This window comes from Lycium barbarum, chromosome 3 (assembly GCF_019175385.1).
Source record: "Lycium barbarum isolate Lr01 chromosome 3, ASM1917538v2, whole genome shotgun sequence".
In the NCBI taxonomy this organism is placed as follows: domain Eukaryota; kingdom Viridiplantae; phylum Streptophyta; class Magnoliopsida; order Solanales; family Solanaceae; genus Lycium; species Lycium barbarum.
This window is the reverse complement of record NC_083339.1, coordinates 13,338,227-13,358,150: the sequence shown is the minus strand read 5'-3', so window position 1 is coordinate 13,358,150 and position 19,924 is coordinate 13,338,227. Positions and strand designations below refer to the sequence as shown.

Sequence of the window (19,924 nt, the reverse complement as noted above, 5' to 3'; positions counted from 1 at the left end):
AGTAACCAAGAAATATACCTTCATCATTCCAAGGATCAAACTTACCAAGATTTTCCTTCCCATTATTGTGAACAAAACACTTACATCCAAAAGGATGAAAGTAGCTAATATTTGGTTTCTTACCCGTCCATAGCTCATACGGAGTTTTCTTAAGAATTGGTCTAATTAGGCATCTGTTCAAAATATGACAAGCTGTACTTACCGCTTCTGCCCAAAAGTGATGTGGTAGGCTTGTTCTTATGATCATTGTTATTGTCGTATCTTGAAGGGTTCTGTTCTTTCGTTCAACTACACCATTTTGTTGCGGAGATCGAGGTGAGGAGAAATTGTGTGTGTATCCTTGATCATTACAGAATTCTTCAAAAGCTTTATTTTCAAATTCTCCTCCATGATCACTTCTAATGGAAGTGATGTAATATCCTTTCTCACGCTGAATTTTCTCACAAAAAAACTTACAATTCTTTAAAGTATCATCTTTATGAGAAAGAAATATTACCCAAGTAAAACGAGAGAAATCATCTATTATAACAAATGCGTACCTTTTTCCCCAATGCTGGCAGTTCTAGTACGACCGACTAGCTCCATATGAAGTAATTGCAATGGCTTTGATGTAGACACAATATCTTTAGAAATAAAGGAGTTTCTAGTTTGTTTACCTTTTTGACACGAATCGCATAAGTGATCTTTTGTGTAGTTGAGTTTTGGCAATCCTATTACAAGATCATGTCTTGCTAGCTTTTCAATTAATCGCATACTAGCATGCCCAAGCTTCTTGTGCCACATCCACGGATCTTTTCCCATTGATGCCAGGCAAATATGACCTTTAGGATTTTTAACAGAGTCCAGAGTGTACACATTTTTATTTCTTCTTCCAGGAAGAATCTTTGTCCCAAAGGAGTCTTCTATGACACAACCGGATTTACTAAATCTTATCTCAAGATCTGAATCACATAGCTGACTTACACTTAACAAGTTATACTTAAGTCCCTTTACCAACCAAACATTTGAAATGTCACAGGAATTATTAAAAGCAATAGTACCAATACCAATTACCGTTCCAGTTGAATTGTCTCCAAAAGTTACCAATCCTCCATCAAAGTCAGCGACTGATTTGAATAGACTTTTGTCGCCTGTCATATGTCTTGAACACGCACTGTCTAGATACCATTTTCCCTTTTTCTTTTTCTTGTGGTGTTCCTGCAAGACAAATTTTTTATTCTTGTTTAGGTACCCAAGAGTTCTTGGGTCCTTGATGGTTAGTTTCAAAATATTTAATTTTCTTGGGTTTCCATATCCAACCAGGTACAGTTGAAAATCGAAATCTACAGTTATAACAGTTATGGCCGAGTTTTCCACAACAAAAACATGTTTGAAAAGGTTTTCTTTCCACAATATAGGAATCAGTTGAACTATTCATTCCAGATTTCCTTTCAGTTCTTTTAAGAGTTCTAGTTGACTTATTAGTGTTTAAAGAACCAGTTTTCTTTCCTTCAAAATTGCTTGTTATTTGCACAACCTTTTTCCCAGTGAACTTATGTGTATAAGTTGATTGGTTTGACTTGACATGGTTATGGTTGGAAGGTTTCAATACAATATCTAATCTAGATTGTAGATTGTAAATTTCATTTTGAATAGAATTTTTTTCTTTTTCACAAATTTCTAATCTTGATTCCCATTCTTTTTTCTCTCTCTTCAGTTTTCTATATTCATCAAAGACATTATTTAGGTCTATAAGAGTTTGATCTAATAATTCTTGAGTTTCTTCACATTTAGCACAGGAATAAGAACTTACCTTACTGCCTCCTTCGAGAGCCATGAAACACATATTTTCACCTTCTTCAGATTCTTCATCTGAGATCTCATCTTCACTCCAACTGCTGAAGGCTCTTTGTTTCTGATAACCTCTGGTTGGTTTCTTTCTTATCTCAGGACATTCAGATGCAATATGTCCATATTTTCCACATTCATAACATTTTCCGTCATTCTTTTGCTGTCCAGTGGGGGTCTTGCCTTTTCTAAAGTTTGAGCTTCCTTTTCTGTTATTTCTTGATCTTCTCATGGCTTCTATCACATGCCTCGAAATCATATCTACTTCTTCTTCTTTAAAATCATCATCAGATTCTTCAACTTGAGCCTTGAAAGCGACCACTTTCTTCTTTTCGTCCTTCTGGTATCTTTGTATATGATTCTTTTCAAAAGCTATTAGATTTCCTCTTAATTTATCATAGGTGAGCTTATCCAGATTTCCGTCTTCAAGAACAATGGCTTTGGTTTCCCAAGTCTTTGGCAGACTTCTAACAAGCTTTATAACTTGTTGTGAGTTGGTATAGGTTACTCCAAGAGATTTGAGTTCTCCAATAATCTTGCTGAATCTTGTGAACATTGATTCGATGTTCTCATCGTCTTTCATCATGAAGGCTTCATAATCGTGTCTTAGAGCATCAATTTTTGTTTCTCTTACTTTTGATGTTCCTTCATAAGTGACCTTAAATTTATCCCACATTTCTTTGGCAGTATCACAATTTGAAATTTTTGCATACTCTTCTCCACTCACTGCACAGTAGAGCAAGGCTATCGCCCTTGCATTTATTTGCAGTGTCTCTTGTTGTTCTTTATTAATGTCGTGTGACTCTAGATCAATTGTTGAAGTTTCTGCATCTTCTTTGTTTTCAGTGTCCGCTCTGGGAATGGGTTTAGGTCCTTTTTTAATCACGACCCAGGCTTGATAATCAGTTGATTGCACGAATATTTTAAACCTTTCCTTCCAATGGCAATAATGTTCACCATTAAAGTATGGTGGTCTTGTTGTGGAGTGCCCATCTTGCAATATTGCTCCAGGAATTTGATATCCAGCCATTTGATCTTTTCTCAAGTGCGGTTAAGCACTGAAAGTGAGACCTTGCTCTGGTACCAATTGAAAGTGCAAGGGGGGGGGGGGGGGTGAATTGTTAAAAAAATTCGATTTGTTAGTCGACTAGGTTAAACCAGTAGTCGACTGCCTACTCAGTGAATACTAAGGTAAGGTGCAGAAAATAAATGGCACACGTATTTTATACTGGTTCAGATTCAATGTGAATCCTAGTCCAGTCCCCTTGGGTTGCAAGGGTGTTTTCTGCAGCTCTTTTATAAGGTTTGGTACAATGAAAGTTTTGAATGAAGTTCCTACGTCTACACTCAAAACACTCTTATTCGTTTTTATACAAAGCCTCACAAACTATAACTCTCCTTTCTCTCTTATTACACTATGAATCACTCAGACTAACAATGTTTATTTGAAAGTAAAGTAGATCAATGGAGGTAATGAGACAGTTGCATAAAACTTGTGTTTGTGAAGCAGCCCTTTTTATAGTGTTTTAAGCTCTTCACGCAGAGAGATCAACCCAAGGGATTTGATCCTTGGAAATGGAATTAGAGATCCTATTTCCAAGAATAAGACAGAGGTTTTGCTGCTTTCCTTGTGCGTCGAGGCAGCATCAGATTTATTGCATTTCATAAGATATGCCTTTTAATGTTGGAGATGGCTTTTCCTTCTTGAAACGATTTGATGCTGCTGGAATATTGCCTCTTTATTGTGCAGATATCTTTTCCTTTCTTGAAAGATTTTATACTACTGAAGAGTACTGCTGTTTGCACCGTTAGGGCTGGGAAGCCATTTCTCGAGTGAGCCCAGCTCGTTGGGGCTGTTCTGTGGTCTTCCATTTTGTTGGGGCTGTTTTGTGGGCTCACATATATTCCTTGTGTGATTTAATTACTATACCTGCACAAGTAAAATTGTCATCATAAAAACTTGACACTAACACGTTGATGTGGCGCAACACATATGCAGAGTTTTCATTTATCTTTTTTTCTCATAATTTTGGTCTTTTAATCCATTTTAACTTCTATTAGTTAATTAGTCAAAAAAAAAAAAAAAGGGGGACGTGTCCTTTCGGCATATTTTTGTGACGTTTCCATACGCTACCTTTTTAAAACAGCAGCGTCAAAAGTTGTCCCGAGTCTCTCACTTAATTATTACCAACAAAACCCACAGGCTACAGTACCTCTTCCTTATAGCCTTTCTCCGATTAATATCATTGGCACTACTTACTTCAATAATGATCTGTTTCAATATACGTACAGTTCCTTTTCCTTTATGGTTTTACACTGTCATTTCTTTTTGCATTATTGAGATATTAATATAGAGTTTCTTCCCTTTTATTTATTCTTATTATTAATTTACTTTTTGAATTTTAACAGTACTCGTGCATCTATTATTGGGTATGCTTCTGTGCCTTTTAAAATTTTCTCTGTTGTGCATATATGATGTCACTCAACATAGATGATGTCATTCAATTATTGTTTGCCCTCTTTAAATTTTTATAATTATTATAGGAATGATACGGGAAGTTAATCAAAAACAAAAATGACATTTTTCAGAAGAATGACAATTTTTTAGACGAGATTCGATGAGGAAAACTAAGAATTTAACTGGTGTGGAAAGGAAAGTAAGTATTTTTCTATTAATATGTTTTCTCCATTATTTTTAAAGAAATTTTTAAATGTAAAAACAGAAATCTTTATTATCTTTTACCTCAATGTTTTTGCTTTTTAGTCCTTTTATTTGATCCCACTAATTCCCTATAATCAACATTAACTTCCTCATAATTAGCATTGTTGAAGATGATACATACCTTCACATAATTCCCCAAAAAATCATCCAAACTCTTTAATTAAAGAGATAATGTATTCATTTAAAATTCTCTTTAAATCCATCTAATTTCCTTATTCTATTTTACTTTATCATTAATTATTTATATTTTATCTCACTTTCTTTTAATTTCATGAATAAATGATACATAATTGTCGGCAATAGAAAAGTGATGTGACAACCTTAAGACATTTAAAGCAAGCTTATGTGTGACGACCTTGACTTATAATTCAAAAGAAACGTTGGAATCTCCACACATATATGTATTCCTTAGTAGTTTTTTCCCCATTCAATTGATTTGAAAATTGGTGCTTAGGTTTCATTATTCTTTCCTAATTTTATTTTGTTATGCTTATGGGCACGGAGGCCTAGAAGATGAAAGTGAATGAGAAATGGTTGAATGTATTTTGAAGGAGGGTAGATATAAGAAAATAAATGGAAGATTTAAGGAGAATGAAGGAAAGATATATATTGAATGTTGTTGTAGTATTACAGCTTATTTAAAGATAGATTTAATTTTCGTTGTTATATGTTCGTCTCAATTGGAAGTGTTTATCAAACAAAGGTGTAGACAATTTTTTTTGTGCTTATTTCTCTTTTGTGCTCACGTTTTGTGTAGTTCTTTCCTTTCTGTTAATCTAAGGCTTATGCTTATCACCACATCAGTTCAATTTTTCATGCATATTATAATTGTAGGATGCATTTTCTTTATTGAAAAAATTATTTGAGCTAAATGTAGGGATCAATTTCAAAAATTTAATAAGATTTTAATTACCGCGTGAAGCGCGGGTCAATTTACTAGTTAAATATATATTTAAAGGCAAAAACTGATCCAACTCTTGGTACCTTTTCTATTTCTTCTAAACTACATGCACATATTCTTTTTGAAAATCCAATTTATTGTGGCTTTCGGATAATCTCTATAAGATGGAAATAGATAAATACCACATCAGTCACTAAATGGTATCATGAATTATCTTTTACATTTCATTTTGTGTCATGAGCTTTAATATATATATATATTTTACATTTCATTTTGTGTCATGAGCTTTAATATATATATATATATATATATATATATATATATATATATATATATATTTTTTGACAAAAGTATGATCTCCACGGTAATGTTCCACTTGTGCAGCTTAATTCCCTCTTCTTGCAATTCTCTCTTCAACAAACACCGGTATAAGAATGAGAATTGAGATATGAGATCTCTTATATTAATGGATTTTTTGCGATGCAAATACACATTTCAATGAAAGTAGAGCTCATTCAAATGCATTTCACTAACTTCGAGTTTCGTGCATAACTATGTTGGAATATAATTCAAGTTTTTTACTCACCCTAATTTGTCGAAAATACATCTTTAATTATTTATATTTAATACCAAATCATTTATGCATAAAGAAAGTCAAGTAATTTATGATAAGTATACTTAATGTTTTTGTTTGAACTAATACTATTGCTACAATATTCACTGAATTTAGTATATATGAAGTTACAATGATTAGATAGTTAATTTACTGGAACTTTTCACATTAACTTTTTATGGTTTCCTCTTTACTATCCGCAGTTTTAAGTTGCAATTGCAGCTTGTGAATCTCTTTAATAATTTTCCCGAATAGTCAATCTCGGGATCTTGACTTAATTTGTATTTCTCTTTTTTATTATATTGCTTATTGAAATATTTATCAAATGGTGACATTAGTTATTCAATAAAATATTTTCATCTTTTCTTATAACCGCGTGAAGCACGAACAAGTACACTAGTTAATAATAGTATTAGCAAATATGAGAGTATTTTGATGAATGTGTTAATTGCCAAAGATTGATACAGTGTTTAAGTGCTAGTTGTAGCAAGTAATAAATGAAGTTGAATATTCAGATAGATGTAAGAAAAATGACGGTCATAAATGAGCGAAGTCAGTTCCCCCATTTAATGTTGGGGAACCGAGACTTCCTCATTTTATTAAAAAACAAATCGTGCAAAATTAGTTCCATCATAGCAAACACATCCACATATTGCTGTGTCCTTTTTCATCAACTCTGACTTACTAGTTCCCAGAGTGGAAACTTGCATAAATTTGTCGATGCACGCGACGTCTTATTCTGTACTACGATAATCATAGTCACATACGCTTTCCATACGGCTAACTGGAATTCCAGGGCCATACAGTGAAAATGGAAAATTATACTTGGCCTCAAAAGTTTGAATACTAATTTAAGGCCGTTTCAACAACATTGGAGGTCTAAAGTTAAACTTTAAATAGAACCCTAATTTCTTTAAAGGGGAAGATCATCATATATATATTTTTATTTAAAGTTATAGATTTTTTAGATGCGAAGTCATGAATTACTGTTTTATAATCGATTTGTTCTATCAATTTCTTTTCAATTGATACTATAGTTAATTCATTCAATCTCTCTTGAGACATTGTTAATCTTAGATAATATTTTATCAATATTATTTTTAAAAAACTTTTTTCGGTTGAGGCAAAAGTTTGTACATAAAATACATCTTTAAGGAAAAAAATGGGGCCCCAAGCAGAGGCAGACCCAGAATTTTGAGGCAGAGGGGGCACTAATGACCAAATGTCTTAATATTGACATGTTAATTGTTACTGTTAAAGTTTAGCGTGCAACTCTTTGAAAACTTAATAATTATGATAAGGTATTAGTAAAATAGTAAAAGTATAAACTTCAATATTGGAAGAAGGAGAATGTGTTTAGAATGGGGAAAAGATTTGATTTGAGGCTTCTTTTTTTTTTTTTTTTTTTTTTTTTTGTGTGTGTGTGTGTGTGTTGGAGGGAAAGAAGGGGGGGGGGGGGGGGGGGCTGGTTAAGGGAGGACTAAAGATTTAAGAAAGAAAAAAAAAGTTGTGGGCTTATTAATTTATTTGTAGAGAATCTACAAAACAAACTCAACAAAAAAATAGAAACTAAACTGCTATAGCCAGGCTCAAACCTAAGTTTCATTTAAGGACATAAGGGGCTCAACAACCAATTGCATCAAAGTAGTGGATATATCTAAAGGGTCCTTTTAAATATACATATATTTTTTACAGTGTATGCAACATATATATACAATGTTTTTCTGAGGTTAGAGGTGGCATGTGACCCCCCTCCTAATAGGGTGGGTCCGCCTCTGGCCCCAAACGATTGTTTTACTGGCCTTATAATCAAGCCGACCCCGTACTCGTTCTTCATTACTTGTCATTTATCACATCATTAGACTTTAATTTAGGACCATAGAGAGAGAGAAAAAAAATATATGAATTGGAAAATATATATATGAATTGGCTTAAAGGGTGTTCATTATTTCAAGGCATAATACAAAATTAAGCTCTTAAACTTGGCTTCAATTGGCAAGTATGTCTTTCAACTTTGGATCATGTTAGCATTTGTGTTTCCCTGTTTCAATCATCACATCTACTTGTTTGTTTGTTTTTTTTTTTTTTTTAACCCCTCCCTCTAGGAGTTCCCTTCTTTGCTCTCTTGGTGACTCGAACTCGCAACCTTCGAGTTAAAAGTGGAGGGCGCTTACTATCTGAGCAACCCCCTCTTGTCATCACATCTACTTATAACTTTCTGAGTTATGATGAATTGTTGAGAGATTTTTAGCCATGTTTTTCAAGATTGTTGCCTTGATTGTGCCTACCATATTTTGTCTTGCAAACTCTGAAGACCTTGGATTCATTTACAATGGCTTCAATAGAGCAAATTTGAGTCTTGATGGCATAGCACAATTGACATCAAATGGCCTATTACAATTAACAAATACTTCTAGGCTGCAAAAAGGCCATGCTTTTTATCCCACACCAATCAATTTCAAGAACTTACCAAATGATTCAAATTTCTCTTTTTCTACCACTTTTGTCTTAGCTATTGTGCCTTCAGTTTTGGCTGGTCATGGTATGGCTTTTGTAATTGCACCTGTTGGAGGGCTAGCAGAAGCATTTCCAAGCCCATTTCTAGGCCTTTTCAATGATAGCACTACTGGCAAAGACACTAACCACGTTTTCGCAGTGGAGTTTGATACACTCCAGAACAGAGAATTCAATGACATTGATGGGAACCATGTTGGAATTGACATCAACGGATTAATATCCGTTAAATCCAGGCCAGCAGGTTATTATGCCAGCAATAATAGCGTCAAATTCAGTAACATGACTCTTGCTAGTGCCCAACCAATCCAGGCTTGGGTGGACTATGACGGTGTGGCTAAGCAAATTAATGTCACATTGGCTCCAGTAAATGTGGCAAAACCAAATTCACCTCTTTTGTCATCATTCTATGATCTTTCACCAATCTTGAATAAAACCATGTCTATTGGCTTTTCTGGATCCACTGGTGTAGTTGTTTCAACACACTATGTTCTTGGATGGAGCTTTAAAATGAATGGAATAGCTCAAGGGCTTGATCTTGCTAGGCTTCCTAAGCTTCCTCGAGTTGGACCGAAGAAACAATCTAAACTTTTGTTGATTGCTTTGCCAGTGATATCGGCAGTTGTAGTAGTAATAGTCTTCTCTGTGTTGATTTACTATGTAGGAAGGAAGAGGAAGTTTGCGGAATTGCTTGAAGATTGGGAGCTTGAATATGGCCCTCATCGGTTCAAGTTCAAAGATCTTTATATTGCCACCAAAGGATTTTCCAACAAAGAGTTGTTAGGTTGTGGGGGTTTTGGAAGAGTCTATAGAGGAGTATTACCAACTTCTGCAATTGAGATAGCTGTCAAGAGGGTCTCTCATGAATCAAAACAAGGATTGAGGGAATTTGTAGCAGAAATTGTTAGTATTGGTCGGTTACGCCACAGGAATTTAGTACCACTTTTGGGCTATTGCAGGCGCAAAGGCGAGTTGCTTTTGGTTTACGAATGCATGCCTAATGGAAGTCTTGATAAGTTCCTATATGACAAACCAAGATGTGCCCTCAATTGGAACCACAGATTTCGAGTCATCAAAGGCGGAGCGTCAGCACTAGTCTATCTACATGAAGAATGGGAACAAGTGGTAATTCACAGAGATGTTAAGGCTAGTAATGTGTTGTTAGACAGTGAATTGAATGCTAAGTTAGGAGATTTTGGCCTAGCAAGATTGTATGATCACGGGAGTGATCCGCTCACTACACATGTAGTTGGAACGGTAGGTTACCTTGCCCCTGAGCAAACAAGAACTGGCAAAGCCACAACCACAAGTGATGTATATGCTTTTGGTGCATTTTTGCTTGAGGTGGCTTGTGGGAGAAGGCCAATAGATCCACGAGCATCGGACGAGGACATCGTGTTAGTCGATTATGTATTTTCATGTTGGAGTAGAGGTGATATTCTTGAAGCTATAGATCAAAATTTGGGAAATGAATATGTTAGAGAGGAAGTTGAGTTGGTACTAAAACTTGGACTAGTTTGCTCTCAGGCAGAACCAACTACTAGGCCAAGTATGAGGCAAGTGTTGATGTACTTGGAAGATGCTTTGCCTTTGCCAGAATTATCACTGATACAAACTTCAAACACTTGCTTAAGCTTTGCAGGCTTTGATCATTTTGCGATGTCACATCCATCTTCTTCTGACAAGCCATGGTCTTCTTCTGTTGCAGAATCCATTCTCTCCGGTGGTCGATGACTTTGCATATTATATATTTTTATCTATTCATAGTAAAAGAAAAAGAAGCTTGTTATATTAGCCATGTTCAACTAAGGTTGTAGACTTATTTCATTCAGTCATCTTGGAATGATTACTTTCACTTCTTTGATCCGTTAAGCTTATGCACCAGTTATGTTTCTTGAATAGTAAAAAAGATTCAACTAACTAATTACTAGTATAAAATGGGAATAACTAACAAACTATTAACTAGGATTTATTCAAAAATATTATTGCAGTAAAATAAAGTTACTGCAGTCTAAAAGTATAATCATATCATGTTCGGTACCGTGAATTTTTTTTCAATTTTCCCATGTTGACGAGTAGGAATTACAAGTTCAACAAGTGCTATTCCAACGCTGACTGTCTTCTCTCCTCCGTAACCCAACAACCCACCCCTACCCTTGACTCCCTTCTCTCCCGTGGTTAATTACGTGGCGAATATTTAATAGTTTCCTCTTATTGTAGTAAAAATTAAAGTAAATACTTGTTACATTAGCTATATATGTTCAACTTAAGGTTGTAGACTTGGTTATTCAGTCATCTTGGAAACTTCACTTCTTTGATCCCTTAAGCTTATGCACCAGTTTTGTTTGTTGAAGAGGAAAGAAGACTGAGAATAGGAAAGTCCTAGTGTTCTCTTTATGAAAATTAGATTTTCCTTATTCACTACTTTGAAAATTACAACAAAAGAAGTTTCTGATATTCTTTCGAAATATTCAAGTTCCCATTTGTAAAATTTTCCAGGACTTTTTAGCTTAAAGTGGGCAGAAATTGGCAAGAAGTTTCCAAATTGATTGGCATGCTGAAAACTATTATGCCCATTTTAATATGCTTCTCTTTGTTGTCCAATTTATTATAGTACGAGTTTTGCTTTGTTAGCTTCCGCATGACCTCTATTTTTGATCCAACAGGCTTTACTATTATGCCCATTTTAATATGCTTCTCTTTGTTGTCCAATTTATTATAGTACGAGTTTTGCTTTGTTAGCCTCCGCATGACCTATATTTTGATCCAACAGGCTTTACTAGTGGACCCCTCCCCCAACTGATAAAATAAAAAGAAAAACGAGAAAGTCCAATTTAGAAAGTCTTCCATGCTTTGTGACTACTTGTCAAGTAGGAAGTCTTCGATGACACGTAAGTTGTGTGAACTGTGAAGTACTTCTAGAAATGAAGTCTTCGATGACTTGCTCAGCTTGTAACTGTATGTGCTGGAAAGTAAATTAAATTTATTCTGCCAAATTATTATTATTACTAGTTTTCAAATCCCATACTAATATACAATCATTTTATAAATATTACAATAAGAGTTTGTCTTGTCTTTAAGAAAATATAGTCTCTTCTTTCAGCATATATATCAAGAAGTTGTTGTCGTCAAATAAAAGTAGATATTCATATAATTTTACAATAATTAGATCAAACTATATCTTTCTAAGAATGACTAGTAGATTATTATCAATTTTTCGGTTTACACTTGCAAAGAAATAATAGGTAACTGCAATAGAGATACTTAAATTTTTTAAATTTATATATGTAAATGATTGTTGCCCGGATATGTGCCATTTATCTGACTCAAAATATGAGTCTTGTCATCTACAAATTATGAGGAAGACTATTAGTTAATCTGTACAAATAATAAACCGTAACACTTAACAATGCTAGGTTGAAAAGATTATTTGACTGAAAGAAAATTTAAGAAATGGTAGAAAAAATCTATCGAATAAGCCTCACAACAACAGATTTACAATTTATCAATAGTACCTACCTGCCGCCAAATAGGAGGAGCAAAACCTAAAAGAACACTCCTTTTTATGGCAGAAATAAGGGATAATATTTGACACAAAGAAGGTATTCTAGAAGTGAAGTGAAATGAAATGTCAATATATTATGCATTTTATAAAGAATACACAGATTATGAAAAGATTGTGAAACAATGACTTTAGTACTCCCTTCGTTCACTTTTATTTGTCTACTTTGGACTTTTCATGCTATTTAACAAATAATAAATGAAGTGTATAATTTACTAATGTACCCATATTAATTGATGCATATTTTTATTGGATTTCAAAAATGATTTGAAGTGGGTAATCAATACTATGGGTAAAACAGGAAAAAAATAAATTATCTTATCTTGATATGTTAAAAGTAACAAGTAAAAGTAAAAATCTATTTTTGGAATACTGGACAAGTAAAAGTAAACAGAGGGAGTAGCTAGTTGAAGCTCAAAGGAGCAATCCGACCAAAAACGCGGAATTCAGTTAATTGGAATTGGGTGTAATTACACAGTTTGGCCTGTTTGTTTGACCAGGTAATTACACAGTTAGGTGAAAATTGGATGTAATTGAGAGGGTGTAATTACACTCTCCAATTCTCAAGGGGGGGCTGAGAATTGGGTGTAATTCTACCCTGTAATTATAGGGTTACTTTTTAGTCTATTTTTTTAATTTTATTTTAATTTCTTTTCCTTTTTAATTTATTTTTTATTTCTATTATTTAATTTATTTTTTATTTTATTTTAATTTCTTTTCTTTTCTAATTTATTTTTTATTTCTATTATTTAATTTATGTTTTATTTTTACTTTTTCATTATTTGTATTTTTAAAATATATTTTTCTTTTTATAGAATTTATATTTCATTTCCTTTCTTCTCATTCCCAGCCTTTACTTCTTGTGGTTTCATGTAATTGCTCATATTTATTTTTTAGTTTTTGTTTTATTCATTAACCGTGTTAATATTCTAATTTTTTAAACTACATCTCTGAATATTAGAAAGAATGAGTCATTAACAAATTTGGCATATAATAAGTGACCTTATTAAAGTAGAATTTCGTTGTGAATGAGGTTATAGACTTATATTTTCCCTTTCTTTTGAATTATAGGAATATTTACTTATGTTACATTGAAACTTACTTATGTAACGTTGCAATTTGACATAAGAGTATTATCTTAAAAAAAAAAATCTTTTGAATTTTGAATTAGGTTATATTTTCAATTTTAACAATATTTGCTTTAGAACTATTGGCTTGTTATTTTCACATTGTATGTTGTTTATTTTTCACTTACAGTTGATAGAATTATTGTCAAACATTTGAACAGTGTTATGACATTATATTTATAAATATTCTTTTTTTTTGTCAAACATCCAATCCCATGATGTTCTCACAAAAAAGGTACGCTTTTAAGTTTTATAATCAATTAAAATTAAAATATTATTAATTTTGAAATTATATATCAATTATTTTTTACAATATTAGTTACAAATATATGATTATTAATTAACATATTTTCAATAAATAATGTATTATTAAATAACTAATTTAATATCATTTATAAAGACACATATTTTTTTAAATATTAATTTTAAATTTTTTATAATTAAATTTTATTTTTAAATTAAACTAACTGTGTAATTACACTTGTGCAACCAAACAGCACGCTTGTAATTACACTGTAATTACATTATGACAAACAAACATGTCGTAGTAATTACAATGCTGTGTAATTACTAGGATAGTAATTACACCAATTTCAATTACCAGGTGGCTTTCCAAACAGGCTCTTACAAAAAATGATAATAGACCTTTAATTAGGATTTGATTTAATGCAGTCAAAAAATCATTATTGCTCCTGAACGTGTATTCAACTTTCATGTAATTGAAATATTACTACTTAATATTTAACTTAATATTTAATGAATTTAATTTGATATTTTATTATATTTTGATTTACAATAGGGGTAGAGTTGTAATTTAACTTTGAAGGTAGGACTTTCAACTTTTAGTATATTATGATGATGATGATGATGATGATTATGATTCTTTAATCAAGAAAATTGGTATAGCCTCAGCCGATGTTAACTATGTTTAAGCTAAAGTCTTACGGGACATAAATAATACTCACTCATCACAATTTATGTGATATAATTTGACGAAACACAGAGTTTAAAATAGAAATGAAGATTTTTGAGACTTGTGGTCTAAAACAAGTTAAATATATTTGTGTGGCGAGAAAAGGACCGAAATCATACATTATGTTTGGGTTTGGATCAAAATCATACATATTCTTTCACATGGAGCACTAATAGTACATTATGTTTGCATAAGTGGTGCACTTTTAGTCAAACTCCCAAATATTTTTTTAGAAATTTAACGGAAAAGAACAAAAATGCCCCTGAACTTTTAGAAAAGGTATAAAAATACCCTTTATTCATCTATTTTGCTAAAACTACCCCTCAATTCAACTTTTTGGCTCATTTATTCCCCCTGACTAACAGACAACACTAATTTTTTTTTAAAAAAATAAATAAATTGCACATGACATTTTATTACTGAAAAATTGATTTATTCTTTTAAAAAGAAATCTGAAAAATCGTTATTTGTAGAATAAGGAAAAATAATTTTTCAACACCCGTTTCTTTAAAAAACAAATGTAGTAAGCCTTTTATATATATATAAAAAAAAACAGAATTGGATTTTCATTAAAACATGCGGAATTTTTTTAAATTTGGAAAACTTTTTTTTAACGAGTAAAACCTTGACTAACGGACAACACTAATTTTTTTCTTTTCAAAATGTGAAAAATTGGATTTTTATAAAAATCTGAAAAAAATAATTTTTTTTATGGAAAAACTGTGTTTAAAAAAAAACCAGAAAACTATCTTTTTTTAAATCTAGAAGAAAATTATGGAGTATTAGTTTTGCACATTTTACTTAAAAAAACAATCAGTTTTTCAGATTTAAAAATTGAATTTTCTAAAAATAAAAATGGGGTTTCCATCCGTTAAAAAAAAGTTTTCCAAATTTAAAAAAATTTCACATGTTTTAATGAAAATCCAATTCTGTTTTTTTTTTTGTTTTTTATATATATAAAAGGCTTACTACATATGTTTTTTAAAGAAATGGATGTTGAAAAATTATTTTTCCTTATTCTATAAATAACGATTTTTCAGATTTCTTTTTAAAAGAATAAATCAATTTTTCAGTAATAAAATGTCATGTGCAATTTATTTTTATTTTTTAAAAAAAAAATTAGTGTTGTCCGTTAGTCAAGGGGAATAAATGAGCCAAAAAATTGAATTGGGGGTAGTTTTAGCAAAATAGATGAATAAAGGGTATTTTTATACCTTTTCTAAAAGTTCAGGGACATTTTTGTTCTTTTCCGTTAAATTTCTAAAAAAATATTTGGGAGTTTGACTAAAAGTGCACCACTTATGCAAACATAATGTACTATTAGTGCTCCATGTGAAAGAATATGTATGATTTTGATCCAAATCCAAACATAATGTATGATTTTGGTCCTTTTCTCTTTGTGTGGCTGTAAATTATTTCATTAAGGGTAAAAAAAAAAAATTAAGTTAAATAATTTTTAGATATAAAAATATATTATTCTTTTTGAAACAAGTTAAAAAAAACAAAAAAAAGGTTATCACGTAAAATGGGATAAGAAGGAGTAGACGAGGACTTAGAGCCTGTTTGGATGGGCTTATGCCTATAAGCTACAAACAGTTTATAAGCTAAAAAAAATAAGTTATGGTAGTCTAACTTATTTTTTTTTGGCTTATAAGCTGTTTTCAGCTTATAAGCCGCTTTAGATAAGCTAAGTCAAATGAGCCCAATTATTTTTTTAAGCTTAATTTAAGTACAAAATAACTTTAAGCTGACCAGCCAAACACTAAAAAAAACTTAAAACAGCTTATAAGCAACTTATAAGTCAATCCAAACTAGCTCTTATTAAGTGGTGTGGCAGCAATTGAGCTATCAATTAAGTGGGCCACAACTGTAGATAAGTTGCTAGAAACACGTTATTCTATTGACCAGTTCAAACTAAGTGAGAATTACGTCCTGGAATGCTTTAAAAGTACGAGTTCAACTGAGTCTAACAACTTTAGCTGAAATCCTACATATTCAACATAAATTTATTAAACATGTATAATTATTATGTTTTGAATCCAATAATTCAAATGATCAATGGATATACTGACATCCCGAATCCATAATTATCAATCTTCAATCTGGCCCCTCACGATAGGTAAAAAGAATGAGTTAATTGTCAAAAACATCCTTAAACAATTACCTTTTTGCGTTTTTCATAACTTATCTATTCATTGTTTCATTTACCTACCTAAGCTATCACTTTTTTTGTATTAATAAAATATACCTCGATGCTGAGTTGGCCTCCATGCGCCTGTTGTAACACCTTGATGCTAAGTTGGCCTTCACGCACCTATTGTCGGTTGATTTTAAATACTTAGCCAACTGAGCATCGAGGTATGTTTTATTAATACAAAAAAAGTGATAGCTTAGGTAGGTAAAGAAAATTTGCAAAAAAATGATCGTTTACGTGTATTTTTGACCATTTAACTCTAAAAGAATTTAAAAAGCAGTCCTGTGTACGCTGCTAGAGACCAAAATGTTTTTGTTGACCCATCCCAATTAAATACTATAGGAATCTTGAGTTCTTTGTTGCTCGAGCACTTCTATATAAGCTTGCTTGAAATCTCTTTGCATTACAGCAACTCCAATATGAAGCACATTTTAGCTTTCTTTTGCTTTTCATGGCTTCTTTTTCTATTGGTTACCCCAAGCTTGGGGCAGCCGTTCAAGGCAGTAAATCTTGGTGCTTGGCTTGTGTCTGAGGGCTGGATGACACCTTGGCTCTTTGATAACATTGTTAACAAAGATCTTCTGGTAAAACATATTATATACTCTCTATTTCAATTTATTTGTCTTACTTCTTTTTTACTCTGTTTCAAAAAGAATGTTATTTTCTATATTTAGTATTAAAGGTTTACACGCAAGAGCCTATATGACACATTTAAGACTACAAGGTCAAGGGTTATTTTTGATATATTGCACACGTCTTTAGTTTAATACCACAAGATTTAAAAATCTTAAATTCCGTGCCGAGTCAAACTAGACAAACAAATTGAAAAGGAGAGAGTATGGTAAATAGAAAATTAAAGGTTGCAATCTTTTATTTTCCATACTTGTACTAATATATATTTTGGTTCTTCATTGTACTACTCTAGGATGGAACTCAAATCCAACTGAAGTCGACGATGCTGAGTCAATATGTTGCTGCAGAGAATGGTGGGGGTACAAATTTGCTTGCAAACCGCGACAACCCATCTGGTTGGGAAATTTTTACTGTTAAGTTCCTACTCTTTGCCTTTCAATTCATTACACTGAGTACTCTTCATTGTGTTTATTAATTATTTCTTTCAAAAAACTAACTTTGATTTCGTCCTGGTTTTATTGAAGTTATAGAGAGTGAATGACACTTTCTTCAACCTGAAAGTTTTTAACAAACAGTTCGTTGGGAAGTCTAACCAAGGAAGTAATGCAGTTGCAGTAGCAACAACCCCTGGTGATACTGAAACCTTTCCAATTATAAGAAATGGCGATGATCCATCTAAAGTTCTCCTTAAAGCTTCCAGTGACCAATTTCTACAGGTCTTTCCTCTATTAATCTTTACATGCATCTGTGACTTTAACAGAATATTCACTATTAAAAACAGCTACATGCTGAAATATAATAACTAGAATATTAAGGCAAGAAACAAAGAAAAAGGCGATGCATTCACCAATAGATGGACAATAACCATGCCTTTAGCATTAAGTAAATAGATTGATAAATAGATTGACAACCAATTTTCTGTAAAGGAAATTGAACAACACGTTGTTTGAAATTTTGAAGGCAAAATCAGGATCTTCGGTGACAATAGATTATCAAGGCAGTACTGACTGGTCGGACCAAAATCCTTACATATTTAAGATGAGCATTGTTTCTTCCTTAAGTGGAGAATACCAATTAACAAATGGATATGGCCCAGATAAAGCTCCCCAAGTTATTCAGGTAAGTAATCACGTGAAACATTCTTGGCTTAGGCCCTAATATATGAAATTCATGTATGATTTTTTTCCCCTTTTTGCAAATTTGTGCAGAACCATTGGAACACTTATATTAAGGAAGACGATTTTATATTCATGTCCCAAAATGGGATTAATGCGGTTAGAATTCCAGTAGGATGGTGGATCAAATATGATCAGACACCACCAAAACCATTTGTTGGAGGTTCACTTCAAGCTTTAGATAATGATTTTAATTGGGCTGAGTAAGTTTCTATACTTTATAGCTAAGACGTTTTTTTAAGGTACTGAATATGTAAAGGTCTAAATTTTTCAAAACCTTTCTTGCAGAAAACACAATATAAAGGTTATAATAGACCTTCATGCAGTTCTAGGATCACAAAATGGGAACGACCATAGTGCAACTAGAGATGGATCTGCAGAGTGGGGAGATTCCAAAATTGGGGAAACAGTTGAAGTCATAGACTTCTTAACGAAAAGGTTATTAAAAAATCATCAATCCATTTTGGGAAAATTTTAAAATCAAAAGTCATTAGCTACATAGCTTTTGTCAATTGACAAATAAAATTTCAGGTATGCTAATAGGCCAGGTCTTGTAGCAATAGAACTGATGAACGAGCCTCATGCACAATATGTTCCTTTGAATACCCTAATCAAGTACTACCAAGCTGGTTATGACGCAGTGAGGAAGTATAATAGTACTGCCTATGTGATCTTATCGAATAGATTGGGTAATGCAAAGAACACAGAGCTCCTTTCGTTTGCTCATGGTCTTCCTCGCTCGGTTATAGACGTCCATTACTACAATCTCTACTCAGACGAATTTAACGTACAACAGAACATCGACTACATATACAACCAACGGGCATCAACACTCGGAGAAATTACTCAATCTAATGGCCCCTTAACCTTTGTAGGTGAGTCCAAAATTTTAGTTCAAGAATTTTCAATGCTAATACTATTACGTCGGCTTGTTTTCCTTATAATGTGTAGAATGAATTGCAGGAGAATGGGTTAACGAGTTTGCGAATGGGATTAAATCAAACCAAGATTATCAGAACTTTGGCAAAGTACAGTTAGATGTGTATGGAAGATCAACCTTTGGATGGGCATATTGGTCATACAAGTGTCAATATGATCATTGGAGTCTAAGGAATATGATTGAGAAGGGAATCATAAACCTCAAATGAAGAAAGCTAAGTCTTGCTTGGTCCTTTAGGACTATATATGCTAAACTAGTCCTTGGACAAGTGCATTGCACGTGTATCCTGCTAATTAGTAGATCATGTTATAATTTGTAGTTGTCCACATTAAAAGTCTTTCACCTTTTATCTTTTGATTAAAACTGGTATAACCTTTTCTCTTTTTTATTAAAACTCACGTTTTTGTTTACCAATATGTGCTGTTTTAATTCATATTGTTGAAATTATAATAAAATTCAATTCAACAAAGAGATGTTTGAACAATTTCGATTTTCCCGTTCTTCTAATATAGTATTAGATATTCAACTTGTTGATTTCCTTATTTTTTATACGTAAACAACATTGTCTACAATTTGTTTATGAATGTTGACTACATGGTTGTAAATACTTCACGTTTCCGCCTTGTCTTTAAGAAGTTATAGACTCCTTTTACAATTTTATATGTATCAAGAAGCTGCCATTGAATAAAAGTATTTGTAAAAGTTGTACAAAAATTCAAATACTAACATATATCCTCCTTAGA

General features: G+C 32.4%; 2 protein-coding genes across 2 annotated transcripts; both read left to right on the top strand.

Annotated features, from left to right (window-relative positions):
* The first annotated feature begins 8,108 nt into the window (after nucleotides 1–8,108).
* Nucleotides 8,109–10,441, top strand: LOC132633741 (L-type lectin-domain containing receptor kinase IV.1-like). Its single transcript, XM_060350232.1, has one exon. The coding sequence runs from the start codon at nucleotides 8,317–8,319 to the stop codon at nucleotides 10,309–10,311; it is 1,995 nt and encodes a 664-aa protein (XP_060206215.1). The 5' UTR covers nucleotides 8,109–8,316; the 3' UTR covers nucleotides 10,312–10,441.
* A 6,368-nt stretch (nucleotides 10,442–16,809) lies between these two features.
* On the top strand, nucleotides 16,810–19,595 carry LOC132633740 (glucan 1,3-beta-glucosidase-like). Its single transcript, XM_060350231.1, has 8 exons — nucleotides 16,810–17,017; nucleotides 17,359–17,478; nucleotides 17,597–17,782; nucleotides 18,027–18,185; nucleotides 18,275–18,444; nucleotides 18,530–18,679; nucleotides 18,773–19,116; nucleotides 19,205–19,595. The coding sequence occupies exons 1-8, from the start codon at nucleotides 16,853–16,855 to the stop codon at nucleotides 19,387–19,389; spliced, it is 1,479 nt and encodes a 492-aa protein (XP_060206214.1). The 5' UTR covers nucleotides 16,810–16,852; the 3' UTR covers nucleotides 19,390–19,595.
* Nucleotides 19,596–19,924: the final 329 nt, after the last annotated feature.